At 35.2% G+C, this 20,227-nt stretch overlaps 1 protein-coding gene across 1 annotated transcript in view; it reads right to left on the bottom strand.

The window, feature by feature from the left end:
* Positions 1–9,196: 9,196 nt before the first annotated feature.
* The window catches only part of TAFA2 (TAFA chemokine like family member 2), a 518,317-nt gene continuing 507,286 nt past the window's right edge, over positions 9,197–20,227 (bottom strand). Inside the window, exon 5 of the mRNA XM_033221437.1 lies at positions 9,197–11,335. Coding sequence (XP_033077328.1) covers positions 11,324–11,335 — 12 coding nt within the window. The 3' untranslated portion in view covers positions 9,197–11,323. The remainder of the gene's footprint in view (positions 11,336–20,227) is intronic.

Below are 20,227 nucleotides of genomic sequence, written 5' to 3'. Positions count from 1 at the left end.
CTTATTCCCATGAACCCACTAGCTATCTCCGTCTGCAGCTCAGAAGAAACAAAAAGGGATGGGTAATATAAAAATCTGAATCAATATTCTACTTCTGGGCAATTATCCTGCAAATCCTCCCAGGTGATAGGAATAAATAGGGTGCCCATAACCCAGAGGTTTCTTTGTTTGGGAAAATAGGACCAAGGGAACTAGCCAAAGTCAAGCTCCATGCACCCAAATCTTAGTAGGCATAACTATAGCCACCAGTTATCTGGTTGTTTACGCATCCTCCAGATTTTTTAGCTGTTCTTACCCCCCTCCTTGTTTAGTTTTGATCCATGTCTTCTAATAACTTAGTTTGTCTCTTCTTGCCTTCAGGCCATCGAACTCCAAATGATCATGTAACCATAGCTTCAAATGATGGCCCCTTTTTTTTTTACCAGGGATCCTTAGATAGGCCTCTGATGGATATCTGACTGCCATTTTCTCAAAACAGTGTCCCTTGTCAGTAGCAAGTGGTCAGGATCAGTCTTCCTCCTTTTCCTTATCTTTATTCTAATGGTAGTTAAACGTACTTCTTTAGAGGAGGGAATGATAGAGGTAGGAGATAGCCAAATGCCTAAACAAATAGGGAAGGGTCCCCGGAGAACCTCCAATCCACTGATGTCATTATGAACAGGGGCTTGCCTAAACATGCCCCCAGTGAAAAATTCCATCCCTTAACACATGTGCAGTAAGGGAAATCAGTCAATGTGCAGTGGTTCAGACTAACGGCCCGCATGCCCACTGGAAGAATGAGGTGGAGCCACCATCATTCCTTATGCAGGAGAGGAGCCTGGCCTCTTCAACTTGTGTGTAGTAGCCTGGTATTCAATTTGTGAGGTGAAAACTTACATGCAGGACCCCTCTCTTTGTTGGGAGCTTTCTTTTTGCTTATAAATTCTGCCCTCCTTATCTTTCAGTGTGTCCATGTGCGTATTTTTTCCTCATTGTGAGACAAGAACCCAGATTTAGCTTAACTAAGGAGCAAAAATCCTACATCGATAGAACAGATATTATTATTTATAATTCACAGATCAGAAAACTAAGGCCCAAAGAATTTAAGTAATTTGTGTGCCTAGGGTCACAATGTATCAGCTCAGGGCTCACGTCTCCTAAAGTGCCTTCAGATAGTGCCTAAATCACGAGTCAAAACTTCTGTCATTCTCTTTCTCTTCATTCCTTTGAAAGAAAGCAGGAAGCAAATACCTCTTTCAAAATGAGGAAGCTCAGAGGTGTTCTGTTTACAGTCATGCAAGATGGGCACCATACAACTCTAGTTAGTGTCATGCACATAATGGCCTATGTAAACAGTGCTTCCTGGGTTTTTGTACAGGGCACATCCTGCACATCCACATGAGCAATATATTAAGCAACTACTTTCACTCATCCAAATGCCTAAGTCAGAAGCAGGAAGCAGCAGCAGCAACAGAATTGACATCCTGATTTCCATTTCATTGTGTGGTTTCACAGTAAAGAAAGGAAAAAAAGAGGAAATCAAACAAAAGTAACTTTTAGAGAAAATCTGTCACTCATGTTAAATTTTCTCTTACTTGAAATTCACCCTGTGTATATTCAATTGAATAGAATGACATTTGATTGAACTGACTGGGAAAGAAACTGACAAGATACATCCGGATTCAGGCTCTCAAATTTGGTTTATTGTTTAGTGCAGCAACCCCTGAAATTAAATGAACACATACAGGAGACTCATCATAATGCTATCTGTGGAATCCTGTTATAAGGAAACAGTGCTATTACAAAGTCCTCCCACAGTTAAACTCCCAAGATGGACTTGATATTCTGCAAAATAGCACAATGGATTTAAGTGAGACTGGAGCTTACTTTTTCCCTTTTTTTTTTTTTTTTTTTTTTTTACTTAAATTAGAAATCTTGTAATTGGATTTTTAAAAAGCTTCTTGTGAAGTAATTACGTGTAATCTATTTTCAAGTATTCTTTCTGAGTAAACCTATAAGAGATGGAAAGAGATATCTCATACCTTTCCTTTCTTAACTGCCACACAGTTCTCTTTGAAACTAGTTCCAATAATGAGTCATTTAAAATAGAAAATGGGCCTTTTTAGCTTTTGAAAACTTAATGGGAATCACGAGATAAGAAAAGGGGGCCTAATGTTTAGCCAGAGGTAAAATGTAGAGGGTTAAATGAGTTTCACATAGTATCATTAGAAATGCTATCAGAAATCATTAAGCCAACAAAATCTTAAGCATCTATTAGTGTTTAGACATAATGACAACATACATATGTAGCTGTCATGACAAAACAGCAAATAATTAAAAAAATTAATTATGTAAGAGTTACCACAGAGGCAATTCACATACACACAAAAGGATTGAATATAAAAGGTGACCACTGCTGGGGACATTTATAGTAAAATACTTGAAATGACTGACAGTGAAATAGCACTGAAATAGATTGTTTGTGTACTCCAGAAGAAAACATTTTAAAATGTAATTTCAGTGTGTTTCCTAATGCTTTCAAAGTAGAAAAGAAAATGTTTTCCATAAGAGTTCACCAACATACACTGACAACAGTGATTAGATAATATCCTTCTGCCATTTAACAACGCAGAAATTATGAGGAGTCATTTAATCCCTCAGATTGTTTAGCTGTGACACTTTTGATGTACAGTACAAGAGATTGAACTATCAGCCAGAAAACAAAAAGATTAACACGACATTTGCACAGCAAATCACAATCACCATCATGCTCCATTTGCCAGACTATTCTCTAACAGTTGATATTCAGCATCTCTAAGTAAGGATAAGTTAGTCAATCAATAAAAATCAAACTCCGGTACTACCAAGTGTGTCTATGTAGTGTACATTAAATCCTGCAATGATTCCTCTAATAAGCAATGTCTTGGTTGCTTGCTGCATCCCAGGCACTATTACACAACAAGATAACTGAGAGGAAGAGATTAGGCTTGCAGAAGTTAGAAAGACATCTAACAAATAAGCAGTTACAAAGGAAAGCAACAGGAGTGTGGCAGCTAAGTCTGTCTATGGGGGTCAGGAGAGACTTGGCAGAGGCAAGCACTGTGAAAGAAAGCCATGGCATATTTTTCTCTGTCTCAAATCATTTCACCAAAAAAAGAGGATTTGGAAATGGATTCCAGATAATCACCTCATTGGCAAGTTTAAATCAATGTAAAATATTTTCAATTCAAACTATTAAATGTCAGTCTCTCATATATATATATATATATATATACACACACACACACACACATATACATACACATATATATGAATATATATTGAAATTAAATATTTAATACCACTTACTCTTTGTTGAACCCTGATTTAAGTCCCTTTGGGGAGTTCGGCTTTGGGAAAACTTTCCTTCAAAACAATCTCACCAACAGTAATCTAGTAATAATATCTCGATGTTCATTCACTTAATGTTATGGTGGGAATATTAATTACTCAAGAGATTTTGATAATTTAAATTTAATTATATGAATAGAGAAAGGCCAGGGGAAGAAGCGGTAAAGTCCAACGTCAGAGACAAATGAGAGGTTTGTAGGAGAACAGTGCATTTAAAGAACTATATAAAAGGACTTGGGTGTGATGGGTTAGTAGCACAGGCACAATGTATATGAAGAAGTGGACAGAGGCAAGATAATGGAATGCCATTTATGTTTGATACAGAGCATAGGTTCCATATGAGGATAATGGGGAGCCACGAAAGAATTTTAAATTGATGTGTATAAAAATCACATTAGGCCTAAGAACATTTTTCAGATAAAAAAGCAAATTATGTATTTAAAGGGAATGAAACTAGCATAAAATCACTACTGGTAAGTAATTGGAAAAAAAAAAAAAAGATCCAATTCTTCATCTTTTTCAATATCTAAGCTTGCAGTGTGACTTTGCAGTAACTTCCATTAAGAAGTGGAGTCTCTCCACTTCAGGAATATGAGCTGGCCCTGCTTTAAAAGACAGAATGTGGCCAAAGTAATGGTGTGCCAGTTCTGAACCTGCACCTCCTGATATTCATTTTGTCAGAACCCTGCTTTTGCTATGAGAACATGCCATACTAGCTTGCTGGAGGATCAGACGCCACTTGGTTCTCAAGCCAAGTTCTTCCAGCTAAGACCATCCTAGACCAGTTTCCAGCCAGATACTCTCAATACATTTGAGAAAATCTAGACAAACTCAGCAGAACTGCCTGTACAACCACAGATACGAATACATACAGGGGTGAGTCCAGCCAAGACCAGCAGAACCTCCTAGCTGATCCACAAACTGGGGAGCAATCATAGATGCTTATTGTTTCATGCCATCATGTTTTGGAGTGGCATGTAGCAGTAGGTAACTGCTATACCACCTTAACAAATCTTCCCTGATCCATTGTGGGTAAACATAAAGATAGAAAATTGTACTTCCAAATGAAAATCAAACATAAACCCTTAGAAGACAAACCAATTGTGTCTTTCTTCTGAAAAATACTCAGGCAATACTGAAGTTCCTAATTATTAATATGATCTACCCTTATCAAAACAGTAAGCTTCTTTTTGGAGCATGTTCCTCCCTATTCTTCACAATCTCCCCATTTCACTTTCAGCCAATTCTCTCTCCAGTGCTGCCATGCAATTCCAGTGCTTCATGGAATTTTTCTGAAGATTCTTAAGCTAAGTTGCTAAAAATTCAGTTTATTATCCCTCCCAGAAGTGTTATCATTTGAAAGAAAGGTAAACCTTACCACTTATATTTTATTCACAGCATCTAAAACAGTTTTTGGTGCAGAGTAGAAACACAAAAATATTTGTTAATGAATTAATGTATCTTTCTCCCTTATTACTCTTCCCTGTTAAAACTGTGCTCCACTTTCAAAACTATTTCTAGTCTCTTTACTCCTCCCTAGATTCATAAACATTAGTCTATTTTACTTGCCCTCTGAGTCATGCTAAACCCTATATAGTATACTATAGCATGCTATAGCATGTATACTAACCCTCTACCTTTGACCACTACAGATGTTAAAATCCTGGCTCTGCTACTGACTGTATGTGACACTAGGGAAATTACCTATCCTTTCTATGCCCAATTTTCTTATTACAAAATGGTAATAAAAATATTGCCTGTCTCGAATAAGAGTAAATTAAATAATATATGTAAAATACACAGAAAGAACTTGTGACAGAGTTAAGTACTCAAAAGAGGCTAGCCATTTTTTAAATCTTGCCTATCTTCTTACAAAGATGATGCCAGCTATTCATTTTCACCCTTACTCTGTCCAGATTGCAACACTGATGGACAGTGACACATCTCTACCCATTAAATGCTCTATATTGTGCCTTTACTATCTTTTGAGCTCTCAATACCTAGAATCACCAAAGTTTGTTTCTGATATTTTTTGCTCTCATTGGGAAGAGCAGAAAACCCAGGTCTATCCCTTCTAAGCTCAACAGATAAATCTTGTCTTCTGAAGACCTGTGCATGTCATTCTCTCAGCCCACAGGCCCTTAAGCATTATTTCCCTTGGCCCCACTTTTGAATTTCTCTCTAGTTTCTCTCATCCTTGTTCATTTATCTCATTGAACAGAAGTATATATTCCTTCTCACACTAACACTTCCATTTAATATTCTCATCATCACCTATTTCTTCTTCCTCCAGGATGTTGATCTATTCCCTTTTTAAATCAATTTCTCTTTCTCCACTGACTGTTTGCCCTTGGCCAATAAACTCTTCTGGTCTCTCCTGCCAGGAAAATATTTTCACTTAGTCTGCCACTAAGATTACTCATTTGCCTTCCTTTCAGCTACACAATTCTTAAAAATAGATGATTTAAATATAACACCTGCACACGTTTCTCTCTTATTTAGCACATGTACCAGCTGGCCCCAAACCCTTTTATGTCATATATGATATGAATATATCATTTTCCATCAACATGATTTTTATGCAATGGAAGAGCAAACAGAACTGTCATACCTTTGCAATGAAAGAACCACCATTTAATAAATAGTTACCATTAGATTCTGCGCTAAGCTCCTTGAATATATTAACTCATTGAATCTTCACAACAATCCTATAAGGTAGACAATGAAAGCATTTCCATTTTACGAATAAATAAGGATGCTGAACTTAATTTTTTCTCATTTATCTGTTTATGATCTTGGAGCTACAACTTAACTAAACCTCAGTAGCTCAGGCACAAACTTAATCACCTATGTGCTAATCATTACTCTGATGATTGCTCTTTGGCCCATGAGCTATCATACTACGAACACTACTCTGTTGAAGGTCACCAAAGGCCTAACTCAAAGTGCTTCTTCCCTGTTCTAACCCCATAAGATTTCCTATGGAACTTCTTCCTTATTCTGCATACATTACGTATTGCTTTCCATCTAAATATGGATACCCCTTCCTTCATGGATTACTGTATTTTACTCCTACACTTTTTATCTCTGTTTTTCCCTGCCTTCTCTTTTGCAGAATAGACACACATACTGTTATTCCCCTCGTATTAAGAAAGTTACATTCCTTTTAAATTATGCTTCATTGGTATAGCCACTACCTTACTTTTCTTTTTCACTTCCCATTGAAAAAGAAGTCTATATGTCCTAGTTCCACTTTCAAATTTCCCATTCACTTCCCAACCCACTGAATCTCAATTCTACAAGCATTCCATTGAAACTGCTCTTTCCAAGGCCGACAATAATCTCTAATTACAAATTCAATAAAACCTGTTCAGTTCTTATCTAACATGATCTGTCTAAATGTTTCATTGGCACTTTAAACTCAATAGACTTAAAAAATGAACTCATTGTTTTCGCCACCTGCCTCTCACCCTGCTTTAGCTCCAATTTTTTCTCTCATGTTTAGCTTAATTTCTATTATTCCATTTTAGTAGGCTCAGGACCTCCTGTAGTATTCTTCCTCATCTTCCTTTCATTCATTAATCATTTCACCTATCTCATTTCAACCTTGGCAAAAACCTTCATTAGAGGCTCTTAATTCTGGATGCATGCTAGAATCACCTGGGGAACTGTTTTAGCAATACCTACGCACAGACCCTAATCCCAGACCAATTTAGAGAATCTCAGAGAGTTAGTTGGGCATAGACATATTCTAAGGCTTCTCAAGTAATTGAAATTGCAACCAGGATTGAGAGTCATGTTTCATATTTTCGTCAGTCATATAGTCCAAACTCAGACTCTCAACAGCTCTCTCCTAGATTATTTTAATCCTTTCTAATTTCTTTGCATGCCTACAACCTCTCTTCTTTGAGATTTTCAAACACATTTTTGCTAAAATCTGTAAAATACAGCTTTAAGGAACATGCATTGCCCTGCCATGTTCACATAACTTCTAGAATAAAATTTAATTTCTTTGCATAACAAATAAGCTCATCCAGGAAAATGCTTAAGGTATAGTGCAGACCATTTAGCAACTTGCAATATATTGGAGAAAAACAAATACAAAAAATCAAAATAAATACAAAATTCTCATAAATCTTCTATGTACCCACTTTCCCATTGGTTAGCATGGTGCCATAAAAACAGAGGGCATGGAGAAAACATCTTTTGAAATAATTTGAAAGACCATTTTTAAGACTAAGCTTCAGTTAACCCCAAAATTCAATCTAGATAAACATGCTTGTGCCTAGTAGGAATTCAATAATCGTCAGTTAATTGTCATATAATTGTACTACTTTTCCCAAACTCACACAGTGCAAATCAAAGCAATGAGAAAGAAATCTGCAAGAAATCTAAATATATTTATTTCAATGTTTTCTTCCCAAAGCATTATATATATACAAAACAAGGACAGAAAGGAAGTGAGGGAGTGAGGGAAGGAAAGGTAGGAAGGAAAAAAAAAGGCCCTTACTTTGATAGAAATAGTAACGTTCTACCATGAGTGCTCTATTTGGGTAGCAGGGACAGAAGATACTCAGTATATGTCTCTCACAACTTTTCACTTTCTCTAAGCATTGTGTCTGGTATCATCCTAATTCTTCCCATCAAATTAGTGAGTCAAAGTGAGAAAGGACTGGATAATGAACAAATACAATTTGATTGCTTTGTTTCTTTGCATATATTGCCCTTTCATATGGATGCATTATCTATGAATTGAGAAAATGATAAAAACTTTGAAAAGATCAAGTCTCAATCACTCAATTAATTACTATGCTATTAGCAATTATTATCGAAAGTCACAGTTGAATAGTATAGCATTGGTTGTAAATAGTGCAAGTATTGTTGAGGGAAATAAGAAAAAAATTAAAATTTATTTTTATTTTAATCATAGATGCAAATTCTCAGATATCTTCCTACCCATTAATAACAATAGCATATTTGAAATCACTTATAGTACATGCTGATGTTAAAACTGGAAGTTTCTATTGTGTTAAGGCAACAAGAGTATATAAAAAATAAAGTAAAATAAAGCTATAGGATATTATTCCAAAAATAGAGGACTTCAAAAGAATTATCACAAATCAGTTACTCATTGGACCATATTCTCACACTGTAATCTCATCCATGTTCCAGGATATTACAACAGATGGATACCAAGATAAGGATTACACACACACACACACACATACACACACACACACACACTCATGTGACAACTGGTGAGATCTGAATTAGGTCTGTATTGAGTTAATAGTATTACATCAATGTCAATTTCCTGGTTTTGACAATGTTATATGATTTTGTAAAATGTTGTCACTGGGTAAGATGGGGAAAGTTTTCAAAGAAACCCTCTGTGCTCTTTCTTGTAGCTTCCTGTGAGTCTGAATCTACTTAAAAATAAAAAGCTTAAAATTTTTTTAAAGGTTAAATTATAGTCATATTTGTGATTTGAATATCTTAATACATATTTTGAAAGATAAATAGGTGATTATCTTTAACAATTTTCATAAAATACATTTTACATATTGCTAGCAAATTATGCCAGTTGTACTCACAGCCAAAATGGGCAAGTAGCACAAGTGTTAAGCATATCTATTTCAACTGTATCCTAGCAAAGAAGCATTCATATATTGGAACCTTGTGTAAATGGCAAGATTTGCCATGGACCTTTATTAAAAAAAAAAGATTGAAGAATTTATGTCATCTTCCCCAGGAATTCAGAGTTTTCCCTGGATAATAACTGAAATGCTTTTAAAATAAAACACAGAAAACAGATCTATAAATGTAATTTATGAAAGACAGTTCATTTTATATCCCAATTTTATTCACCTTTTCTGAATAGTCACAACATTACTGGGGATAATCTAGTTAGTATAATTGAAATTCCACGTATTTTTTTCTATTATATGCATGTATTACACTTGTATATAATACAGAGTTTCCAGTGTTGATTTAAAGAACATAGTTTAAAAATGAGAAGCATGATCTATAATCTCAAATCTCAAACAAACCTAGGACAAATTCATAATTTTCAAAAAGTATAGCTTTTCACTTGGTTACAAAGAAATTAATGATATTCTAATTGATGCAGAAATTCCAGGACAACCTTTTTTTTAATATAATTTTATATAGTCTTGAGCCATTGTGAAAATCCACTCAAAGCCATCTAATTCATTTTATGCATGATTAAAATGGAGGCAGAAAGTCATTTCATTCCATGAACTTATGAGACAGTGGATTTTAGTTCAATGTGAGATGTATACTTTTCAGATTTTATTTTTAACCAATTTTACATTTTTAGTTGCTCTTGCCAGGAAAGTGTCGGAGTAGTGTATTGGTCTTTGAATATTGTCACAAACTAATAGCCCAAAGTTCCCCAGGATATATGGGCCTCCATCCTGGAAACCAACGTATGTCTAACTGACCATACCAGTGAGTTTTTAGAATACAAGATATTTCCATACCTTCTTCCATACCACCTTCCATGATGGAAATTCTAACAGGACAATTTATGAAGCATCTTCTGAGTAGTCTAAAATGAGTAAAACACAGGAATCCCTCTCTTTGCATTCCTTCAAACTATAGGTTTACACAATATTGTTATAGAATGGCTACACAATTTTCTTTCTTTTCTCCCTTCATATCACAAATGAAATAAAACAAATGTAGTATAAAATTATACATTCTATAACTTAGGAAAAAAAAAGTACATACATGTTTAAGGCCTTTAAATATTTATGACTTTCCTGTAGAACCAAAACCACAAATGTTAAAATGGCTACAAAAATGTCACAAAATATTGGCCTAACAAATTGTTTGAATAGGAAAACTGTAAGCAAATATTTATAAATTTGAGACTGAGGAAAATGAACAATTTCTTCTATCAACAGATTGAACAAATATATAAGCATTCAAACAGTCATTGGGATCAAGCAAAAGAAAGTCTTTTAAAATGAGATAGGACAGTTTTTTAAAAAAATACTAGAAGAAATCTAAGTGAATAATATTCAAGCTAAGCAATCAGAAACTCACATGCATCCCTGTCAATTTTGTTGAAACTGAAGGCTACCCAGTAACTTGACTGCTCACTGCTGATTTCTGTGAAGGGAATAAGTAAACATAAAAAATTAAAGAAAAGTTCACTTAAAAAAAAAAAAAAAGGGAGCGTGCTCTAGAGGTACAAAGTATTATATAATGAAAATGGTAATCCAGTTCTAAGTACTACATATTTGACAAAGAGCTTCAGGAGGGTGTTGTTAGCCTTAGGGAAATATGTCAGCTTGTCTATACATTCTTATATGATTGATTTATTCAGATAACTATTACTTGCCAATGTTATTACCAATGGATACATATTTCCATTCCTTTAACAACAGCAACTTTAAGATGTTAAAACATGTAGGCTTTCTGAGCTCCAAGATTAGGATATAAATAAAATTGTCTCAGTCTACACCATGCCAGAGGAAAAGTTCTCAAAGGAAATGTCATTAAAGCCATGTGTAGTCCCACTAGCAAATGAACACATCCAGGACAGAAGGACAGTGCACTTGGGATACAGCTTGCAGAAACAAGAAAAGCAGTCACATCTGGAGCCAATTCCTCAAAAGGTGACTGTCTCTGACATCACCCTGAAAAAAACAACTCTTCACCAGCTCCGCAGACAGCGACTTCAAATTCTTTTAACAATTTACAAGTGGAACACAGTTCAAATCTGCTGAAATCTTCATGACATAGAAGTTCATGTCTGACTTTTAAAAAGTCTTGATTTCAAGAAGAGGCCATGAAATCCCTTGGAAATAGACTCTTGAGCGCCTCTTTCAAGTGGTATAAAAATCTTCAAGATCACCTCAGGAGTTAATTTTCTATGCGTATGTTCAATGTCATCAGCCTTGAGGATCACTTGATTTCTCCTGGGTTAATGAGTTACCTACAAAGGAAGAAGAAAATATAGTCAACATTTCATAACATACCGATAATCTTAAAACTAAACACAATTAAAAATCAATTGGTAACTCAAAATGCTGGTGTTTGCTATTCAAATACATTGCTTCATTTTAAAGGACTACCAGATGCAGGTATTTCCACCATATAAAAATATACTTTTTTTCTCATTATCATCTCACAATATTTTTAGAGTCACTTGCACAATTATCCAAATGAATACAACTGTGGCTAGAATTATCCCAACTGGTGACAACAATATCCCTCTCAGACCCAGAGAGTGATTCTGGAATTCTTGTTTTTTTGCATAGGCTTGGTGGCCATAGACTAAATATCATAAACACATCATACTAGGCCTCAGTGAAGAAAGACCTTTGTTCCCAACAAAATAGCCACATGGTATTCTCAAAAAGCCCTTGGGGATTGACTCCATAGAGTTCATTTCTGAAACAGTTTAAAAATTGAGGGCTTATTTGAGTCAATTATATTTTGAAAAAAATCTGTTTATGGGGGACAAAAATATGTGGGGAGAGAAACAATAAGGAATAGAAAAATGTTGTACCAAATGTTAAAGGTGCCCCAAATTTTTCATAAAATTGGTAAGAACATACTATTAATGCTATTTTAAGAATCACTCAGAAACATTCATACTAACTTCACACCTACCAAAGTCCAAAGACCATTTGTATACAGGAAAAAAGAATAATAAACAGATAGAATACCTGATACATATATACATACATATCTATATATGCATAAATACAGAGGAAAACACACAGAGAGAGGGAGAAGGAGAGAGGGAGAGGAGGGAGGGAGAAGGAGGGGAGAGGAAAAAAGATTTTGAGAGAGAAGGAGAGGATAGAGGGAGAAAGAGGGGAGAGGAAAAGAGATTATTGACACAGAAGAAATCGAGAGATTTCTTCTGTGTCAATAAATTTCTAATTCTACTCTAATATCTGGCAGGGTATTTAGAGAATTACCTAACAGTTCTTTTCTAGGAATGGCTAAAATGAAAAGCGATTTTAAATATTATTGTTGAAACTTTGATTTTATTCTGTTAAGTGACATTGTTACTTGTCCTTTGAAAAACATTACAAAAGTCTTTGGTTTCATTGCTTTCTGATCAATTATAAAAAAATGAATATATTAAACAAAATAATAAGCTAGTTCTAGACTTTGCTATGGTTGGTCTCAAATTATATTACCAAAGGGAGATGCCACAAAAGGCAGAAATGTGTTTTCATGTATGGAGACAGTCATCTTATTTCTGTCTCAGTGATCTGCTAGCACTCCCAAGGAAGGAGTTCTTTGCCTATGTATCTGAAGTATCTTACTCCCCAACCATGGAAGAAGTTGAACCGAGGATGGAGGGTTGGAAACACATGAAGAGCCTACTGAATCTCTGAGACTCTGGGAGCAGGAGATATCTTAGGCGTAGCAGTGATCTCATTATCAATTATCAATTATCAATCTGCCTGCCATTCAGGAGTCATCATATACAATTTCTGTGAAGAACTTCCAAATTGAGTATGAACGTGGACCATATTTTCAAAACTAATGCTGAAAAGACAAGAAAAGAGAGAGGAAGATATATGTGTGTGTGTGTGTGTGTGTGTGTGTGTGTGTGTGTGTGTAAAAGACGGAGAGAGGAAATTGAGAGAGAATAAATGGTTTAGCCTCTGCTGCGGCTCCGTGCAGCCACATAGAGAACATGGCGGAAATGAACTGGATGAACATGGTGCCATGACTCTATGATAGCAAAGAGACATGTCCTCTTGATCCACTTCAAGCTCAGGTTCTAAGTAATCTATTAGTGAGTGTAATAGATGCATTCCTATATCTTCATTTCAAGCTAAATATTTGACTCTACTGGTTTATATAAAGTAGAGAAATAATCCTCTCAACTATTTATATATTAAAACTTTATTCTTATATAATTTTGAAAATAAACATCTAAATTAAAAGTATAGTACAAAAGGTTTATGAAACTAAAACAAATCTTTCTCCATTTCTGTAGAGAAAAAAAAAATATATATATACACACACATAAACATATAAACACATATAAATAAGGAGGTTACCCATATCCTCAAAAACATCATAAACATACATTTTTATGATGATATCTTTCTATCAGCTAACATAATTGCTAGAGAAACAAAATTTAAACATGACTAAAAGAAGTAATTGTCTAAATACACATGGATTACAGCATAATTAAAGAACCTATTCTCACACCTAACTTTTACACAATATTCCTGGATTACTAATTTTAAAAATATCCTAGCATATATTATGAGATGAATAATAGGATATAAATCATTTCTAATATTAGATGAAAATGTACAATCTAATACTTGATTCTTTTTATTATTATTTGATTTTGATAAGAGGACACATGGTGGTTCGGCATCAAGAGCTCTGTATTTAGGCCAGAATGGCAGTACTGCCATGAAGATCAAGTATTATAATGTTATTCAACACCTAGTTTTGTCAACACTGAACAACTATAAAAATAAAAGGTCTAGATTTTAGGAGGGATTTTTTTTTTTTTTTTTTTTTTTTTTTTGCTTTTGAACGTATGAATCTTTAACAAAAGAGCCACTGAAAGTAGAATGAAAAAATCACACTGTTAAAGTTTAGCCTAAAGTTTCTTCCTTACATATTTTAAGTTTGACCTAAAGCTATCTCTGTACATCATAAACTGTAACCTAAATAGAGGTATGAACACACTGTAGGCTACTCTTACGCCAATCACCGAGTTTTGGCCAATCAAAGGTAGCCAAACTGTTCAAACTGTGTTCAAATAAGGCAGATGCTGAGCTGTAACCAATCTGGCTGTTTCTATACCTCACTTCTGTTTTCTGTATGTTACTTTCCTTTTTCTGTCTATGAATCTTCTACCACGTGTCTGTGCCGGAGTCTCTGAGCCTACTCTTGGGAGACTGCCTGATTCACAAATTGTTCTTTGCTCAATTTAATTCGGCTAACGTTTTTCTTTAAACAACACTAACAGACATTCATGCAAGTTTAGAGAACTACATTGAAGGAATTAAAGCCTAACTAATGACTCATCCTTTTCAACATAAAATAAAGATGAACATGTATAAATATCTACGAGCACCCTCCCTGACAATCTCAAGGTTTTCACTAAACAAGATGGGAAAACCAAAGGTTTAGAAACATATAGGAAAATGATTCTAAATATAGGTACATTATCACCAAGTAAAAAAGCTTACTATGCAAGGTCCAAATACTATTTGCAAATAAAATTATTACCTAAAATTAAACAAAAACATCAACCTTTTATAATTTATATGCTTATTTTAAATAAATCTGAGTGACCCGAGTTTAAATTCTGGCATGCTAGTGGGGGAAACATATTTTAAATGTCATTTTACCTTTTATAGACTGTAAACTGGAACATCTTGATATGCAAGATTTGCTTAAGCAATATTTATACAATCCAACATTTTATAAAGTAAAAGTAATCGTTAATATACCAAATTAAGCATTGCCATATTTTTAGAACTTAAATAACATTCTTTCATTCAAACCGTATTTTTTGGAAGAGGCCAAGCACTAAGTTTTACCTTCTAAGGAAGATTTTTGGCAAGTTTTCAGTAACTAAAAGCAGGAGGTTGCAATAAAATCAGTTTTACAGGATGGGAAATAGCATTTGCTACCATGATTACACACTATCTTCTTGTTCTGAGGGCAATAGATATAAAATACTGCATGAGGGAGAGAAATGGCCCTACGATTGTTATGGTTATGCCTTGAGCTTCATGCGCTATAATCACTATCTCAGTAAATTTGCCTTTCCAAAGGCAATATTTTACACAGCTGTTCTTTTTTACGCAAATCTTATTTGTGTGCGCCGCATACCAGCCAGTTTGGTAAGTGAAACTACTGGGCTGCTGAACACATATAAAATGCAGAAATTATAATAATAGCTTTTCTGTCACAAGCAGGAAGCTACCCTAGTAGCAGTCAACCAGGATGAAGATGCTAATCTGGTAACATTAAGCACAAAGTAGTAATTATTTAAGATTCAGGGCACCCACTTATCACAGATCAACAAAACAATTATAGGGCCCTGATTAGATTTCTAAATAACTCATGCTAAAATCATGTCTTTAAGTCTATTCAACAATTTAAATTGAGAAAATAAAACCTGATTAATAACATATATGATTTAAGTGAAATTTGAAATTAAGTGAACTCAATTATTTATACTGTTTCCATTTTATTGTTTGAGTATTGTGAAATTTCCTCTGCCAATCTTCAAGTTAAAGTAAATTACAAAGTTGGAAGGAAATTCAAGAATCTATTCTGTCCTTTTACAAAATTCTTAAAATTCTTACAATCATTATATTGAAGTCTAAAATTCCTTCTTCCCCCTGTTCAAGTCCTGCTGACTAGGTTATCCGCAGGAGATAATATATTATGGTGAGAGGCATAATAACAAATAGCTCAGACTTTGTTCGGCAGACTGCCCAGGTTCAAATCCTTGCCTTATCACTTTCTAACACTATGGGGTTGAATACATTATTTAAACTCACTGACCCTTGGCCTCCCTATGTGTAATATGCTACTTTGATTAAATCAGATAATCCAGACAAAGTGCTTGTCCCAGTAAATGCCTTTTCAATACTAGTAGATGGTAGAAGTAGAAATTCTCAAACAAGATACAAAAGGTGATACATAAGATACCTATTGGAGGGAGGTATTACTTCTTGTTTCTCTAAAAATATTGACTTAATTTTCTGTTGCTTACCGTGATTCATCTTGCAATTATTTCTTTTCTTGATCTTGTTATGTTAATAATAAAAGTAACATATTAAAAATGAAGCACTGGCCAGGCGTGGTGGATCAGGCCTGTAATCGCAGTGCTTTCTTTCCCTTCCTCCCTCCCTCCCTCCCTCCGTCCCTTCCTTCCTTCCTTCCTTCCTTCCTTCCTTCCGGCCTGTAATCGCAGTGCTTTCTTTCCCTCCCTCCCTCCCTCCCTCCCTTCCTTCCTTCCTTCCTTCCTTCCTTCCAGACAGAGTCTCGCTCTGTCGCCCAGGCTGGAGTGCAGGGGCGCGATCTCGGCTCACTGCAAGCTCCGCCTCCTGGGTTCATGCCATTCTCCTGCCTCAGCCTCCCAAGTAGCTAGGGACTATAGGCACCCATCACCACGCCCAGCTTATTTTTTTTGTATTTTTTTTTTTAGTAGAGACAGGGTTTCACCGTCTTAACCAGGATGGTCTCAATCTCCTGACCTCGTGATCCGCCCCCCTCGGCCTCCCGAAGTGCTGGGATTACAGGCATGAGCCACCAGGCCGGCCAATCCCACTGCTTTAAAAGGCTGAGGCAGTTGGATTGCTTGAGGCCAGGATTTTGAGACTAGGCTGGGTAACATGGCAAGACCCCCCAGACTCTACAAAAATAAATAAATAAATAAATAAATAAAAATTAGCTAGTCATGATGGTGCACACCTCTAGTCCCAGCTACTCAGGAGGCTACAGGGAGGATTGCCCGAGCCCAGGAGGTCATGCCTGTAGTGAGCTCTGATCTCGCTGATGCACTTCAGCCTGGATGACATAGTTTGTTTGGGGAAAAAACAACAACAACAACAACAATAACAAAAAAAAAAACTGTAAAAATAAAAATTAAGAAAAAAATGAAGCACCACTTTGATGTTCCCTGAAGGTAGGCTACCTGTTTTCAATGCTCAGTTCTGCTAATGACTTACCAGGTAAAACAGAAATACTATTAGCATCTGCATCATAGGACTGTATGAGCTGAGAAGTAAACGAGTTAATAGGTTACCTGCTTAGAACAGTTCGAGGAACCTAAAGAGTGCTAAAGAAGTATGAACTATTATTATTCAGATATGTGTAAATTTTTAGCCATCCAAATGTATTAAATTCCCAGGTTTTGCCTCTGATTGTTTCTGCACATGTGTTACTAGTCTTCTCTGATAACATAATTCCATTTTTTTCTAACTCTTTGTCTTTCTAATAAACCAGGTGCCATTAGACTTTGCATAAAGGATACATATTTAGGAAGTTGGCACTGCATTTTATCTATGCTTAAAAAATAAATGGGATATTACTATGCCAAAAGAAAATGCAGACTTGCAAATTTCCCTATTCTTTATTGATGGCTCCTCTGATATTATTTTTCTTTGAGTTCTACCCCATATCCCAGATATTTAAAAATCTCAGTTGTTCCATTTGCCAGTCTACAATGTATTTGTGAAATCACTGCCAAACCTCCACAGCATCAATATAAATCTTATATGATATTAGCTTAATTTAAAAAATTGTCTTCTCCAATATGTTCATTAAAATCTTGTCATGAGGAACTATTAAACAATATTTATATAATAGAACTGAAAATGCATTATGAACAGTAGAAGTGAAAATGCATTATGAACGTTGCAGTCAATTTCATTTTAAAAAGAGTTAAAATTTCACTAAAATATCCATGTTATTACATAAACATTTATTTTTGGACTGATGAGCACTCTTTAGTTAAACAACTGAAAGACAAGGAAATGTGGTAATACTTCTAAGAGGAGGCAGAAGGATTAAATGCAGTGCATGGTCAATCCTTTTCAGATGGCTGCTTAATAACATCACAAATAGGCACATTTTCACGATTTCAAACTAACTTTACAATAAATTTAACTTATTAGATAAAGGTAAAAGGGAGAATAGAATACCTTCATCATCCTAAGTGCTGATTTGAATGAACTCTTCCTTTCTTGGAATATAATCGCTGCTTCACCGCAAATGTATTTTTTTAATGTAGCTCTCACAAGTACATGAAATAAGCTCTTGCTTCACTTTTTGTGTACTAAATGTGCAATTAAAACATCATTACTCTGCAGTAGCAGGCTTTCTCATTTAAGCTTGAGAAAAGCTGCCATTACATTGGTTGTAACTATATGTGAATGTACTTGTCATATCTTAAAGTACTTCATGCAATGAGGTATTACGAAATGAAAGACACCTATTGGTCTGGGATATTCACGCATGAGCAAGCTGACCAGACAGCTTTCAGGTAAGGTAAGGCACTATAAGACAGTGATACATGAATCACTTTTATAAATCTACTCATTTATGTGAAAATTAAGCCTATATTTTACTTTCATGATGGAAGTGGCTCCTAGAAACCTGAAAACCATTGTATTTTCATACCACAGCTTAGTTTTACCTCTAAAGAACTGCTTTCACTAGATTGGCCTGAACATTTATTTTAACACTTTGAGATATGTTTAATACTTCAGCTAAGATCAACATTTCCACTAAAGGACCTTGAACTATTCTCAGTTATCTATTTTATAAATTCTTGAAAAATTTAACAGCTTTGGGTGAGTGGAAAGAGTAATCTGAAACAACAGCATTTCTGTAGCTAACTGATTATATTTAGGTATAAATCAGTGTGAGTATCAGTGTAGGAAGCAAAAAAAGAAAAGATTTTTCAGACTTGACATATAATCTTTCTAGACTTCTGGAAAGAAATAGAATACCAGATATGCCTGAAGGGGACAGCCTTATTCTGCTAGTCAGGAGACCAAGGTTTTATACCAGTGTTACTACATGCTACTTGCAGAACTTTGGATAAGTCACTTTTAAAAGTCTCTGAAACTCGAGTTTTTATCTACCAAGCATATTGGTTGGAGTCAGTGAGGTTCTAACTCACTTCTTGCCTCCAACTGCTATGACCTTTCTTAAGAAACACTACTTCTAAATGGGATAAAACGTTGTTCTGATCACCTAAATTCTTCAGTGGTATAACCACTTTGAAGACTTCATTTTCTAAAAGGCCTAATCATTATATTAGAATGCAGAACTAGTGAGCTCCTACCACATACACAACATCTGTCAATGGCTTTCAACTTCCTATGCTGTGTAAATGAAGATCTCGACTGGAAATGAATCTTTTGAACAGATGGACCTGCGCTGTTTCCTGGAACTTTGAAAGCTGCATAGTGTGCCTGCCATGAACTCTTCTACGTGACTCACGGAAGTAGATGACTGCTTGCATTGCCATTTATGCGCATTCATTCACTCAGAAGCAGATCAGCCATTTCTCTCTGGATGACATTCAATGCTAGCAAAACAAAGCATTTCCTGATTTTTAAGTAGCTAATAAATTCCTTTGAAACTTTAAAAAACATTTGTTAAGACAAGACTTTGCTTCCCCTTCCCTTGGTACCCCAACACACACACACACTGTGTTTGTTTCAGGTGCAGAATCACACACACAAAATTAAGATAATGGTGAAAGTCAACAACATACGGAACAAGGAGAAATCTCTTGAAGACACCCAAAAAATCCTTAAGTCAGAAAAACAATTATTTTAAATGCCTCAAGGAAATCTGAGCAGACTTTTTAAGATATTAATTCTATATGCCAGCATAGTTCATACATTTTTACAGACAGTTGAGATTCTGAATTCAATTCAAAGGTACTTTACCTGCTAAATTTGATATTAAGTTCATTTTTTTAGACTAGCCTCTCATTTGTAAAAGAGTAATTTGAATTGATAGTTTTTATCCACTTTCTGCCAGAAAGCTTTACTTGATAAGTTTCAATCTGGTCAAGAATCATTCTCCTCAAGAATTCCAGTCTCACTACAGAAGCTTTAAAAATTGTACTTTAAAAAATGAGTTTAAGATAGTTGGAGTTAGGGGTGAAGAAGAGCTGAAACTTGGAAGAAATTCCTTTTAGTAGCCTAGAGAGCATTTTCTCTTCACTGCTTTGTTGGTTTGTGTTACAAATACAAATGGCTCTTAGGGACAACCTTTCCTTGAGATACTGAAACCACCTTTGCAAAAACTGTATCAGGGAGAAAATTATGGCAGTTGGGGGGATCTAATC

The sequence above is a fragment of the Trachypithecus francoisi genome, unplaced genomic scaffold (assembly GCF_009764315.1).
Source record: "Trachypithecus francoisi isolate TF-2019V2 unplaced genomic scaffold, Tfra_2.0 Lachesis_group11, whole genome shotgun sequence".
Taxonomy (NCBI): Eukaryota; Metazoa; Chordata; class Mammalia; order Primates; family Cercopithecidae; genus Trachypithecus; species Trachypithecus francoisi.
Note: the sequence above shows the minus strand (reverse complement) of the source record. Positions and strands in the feature narration are given on the sequence as shown.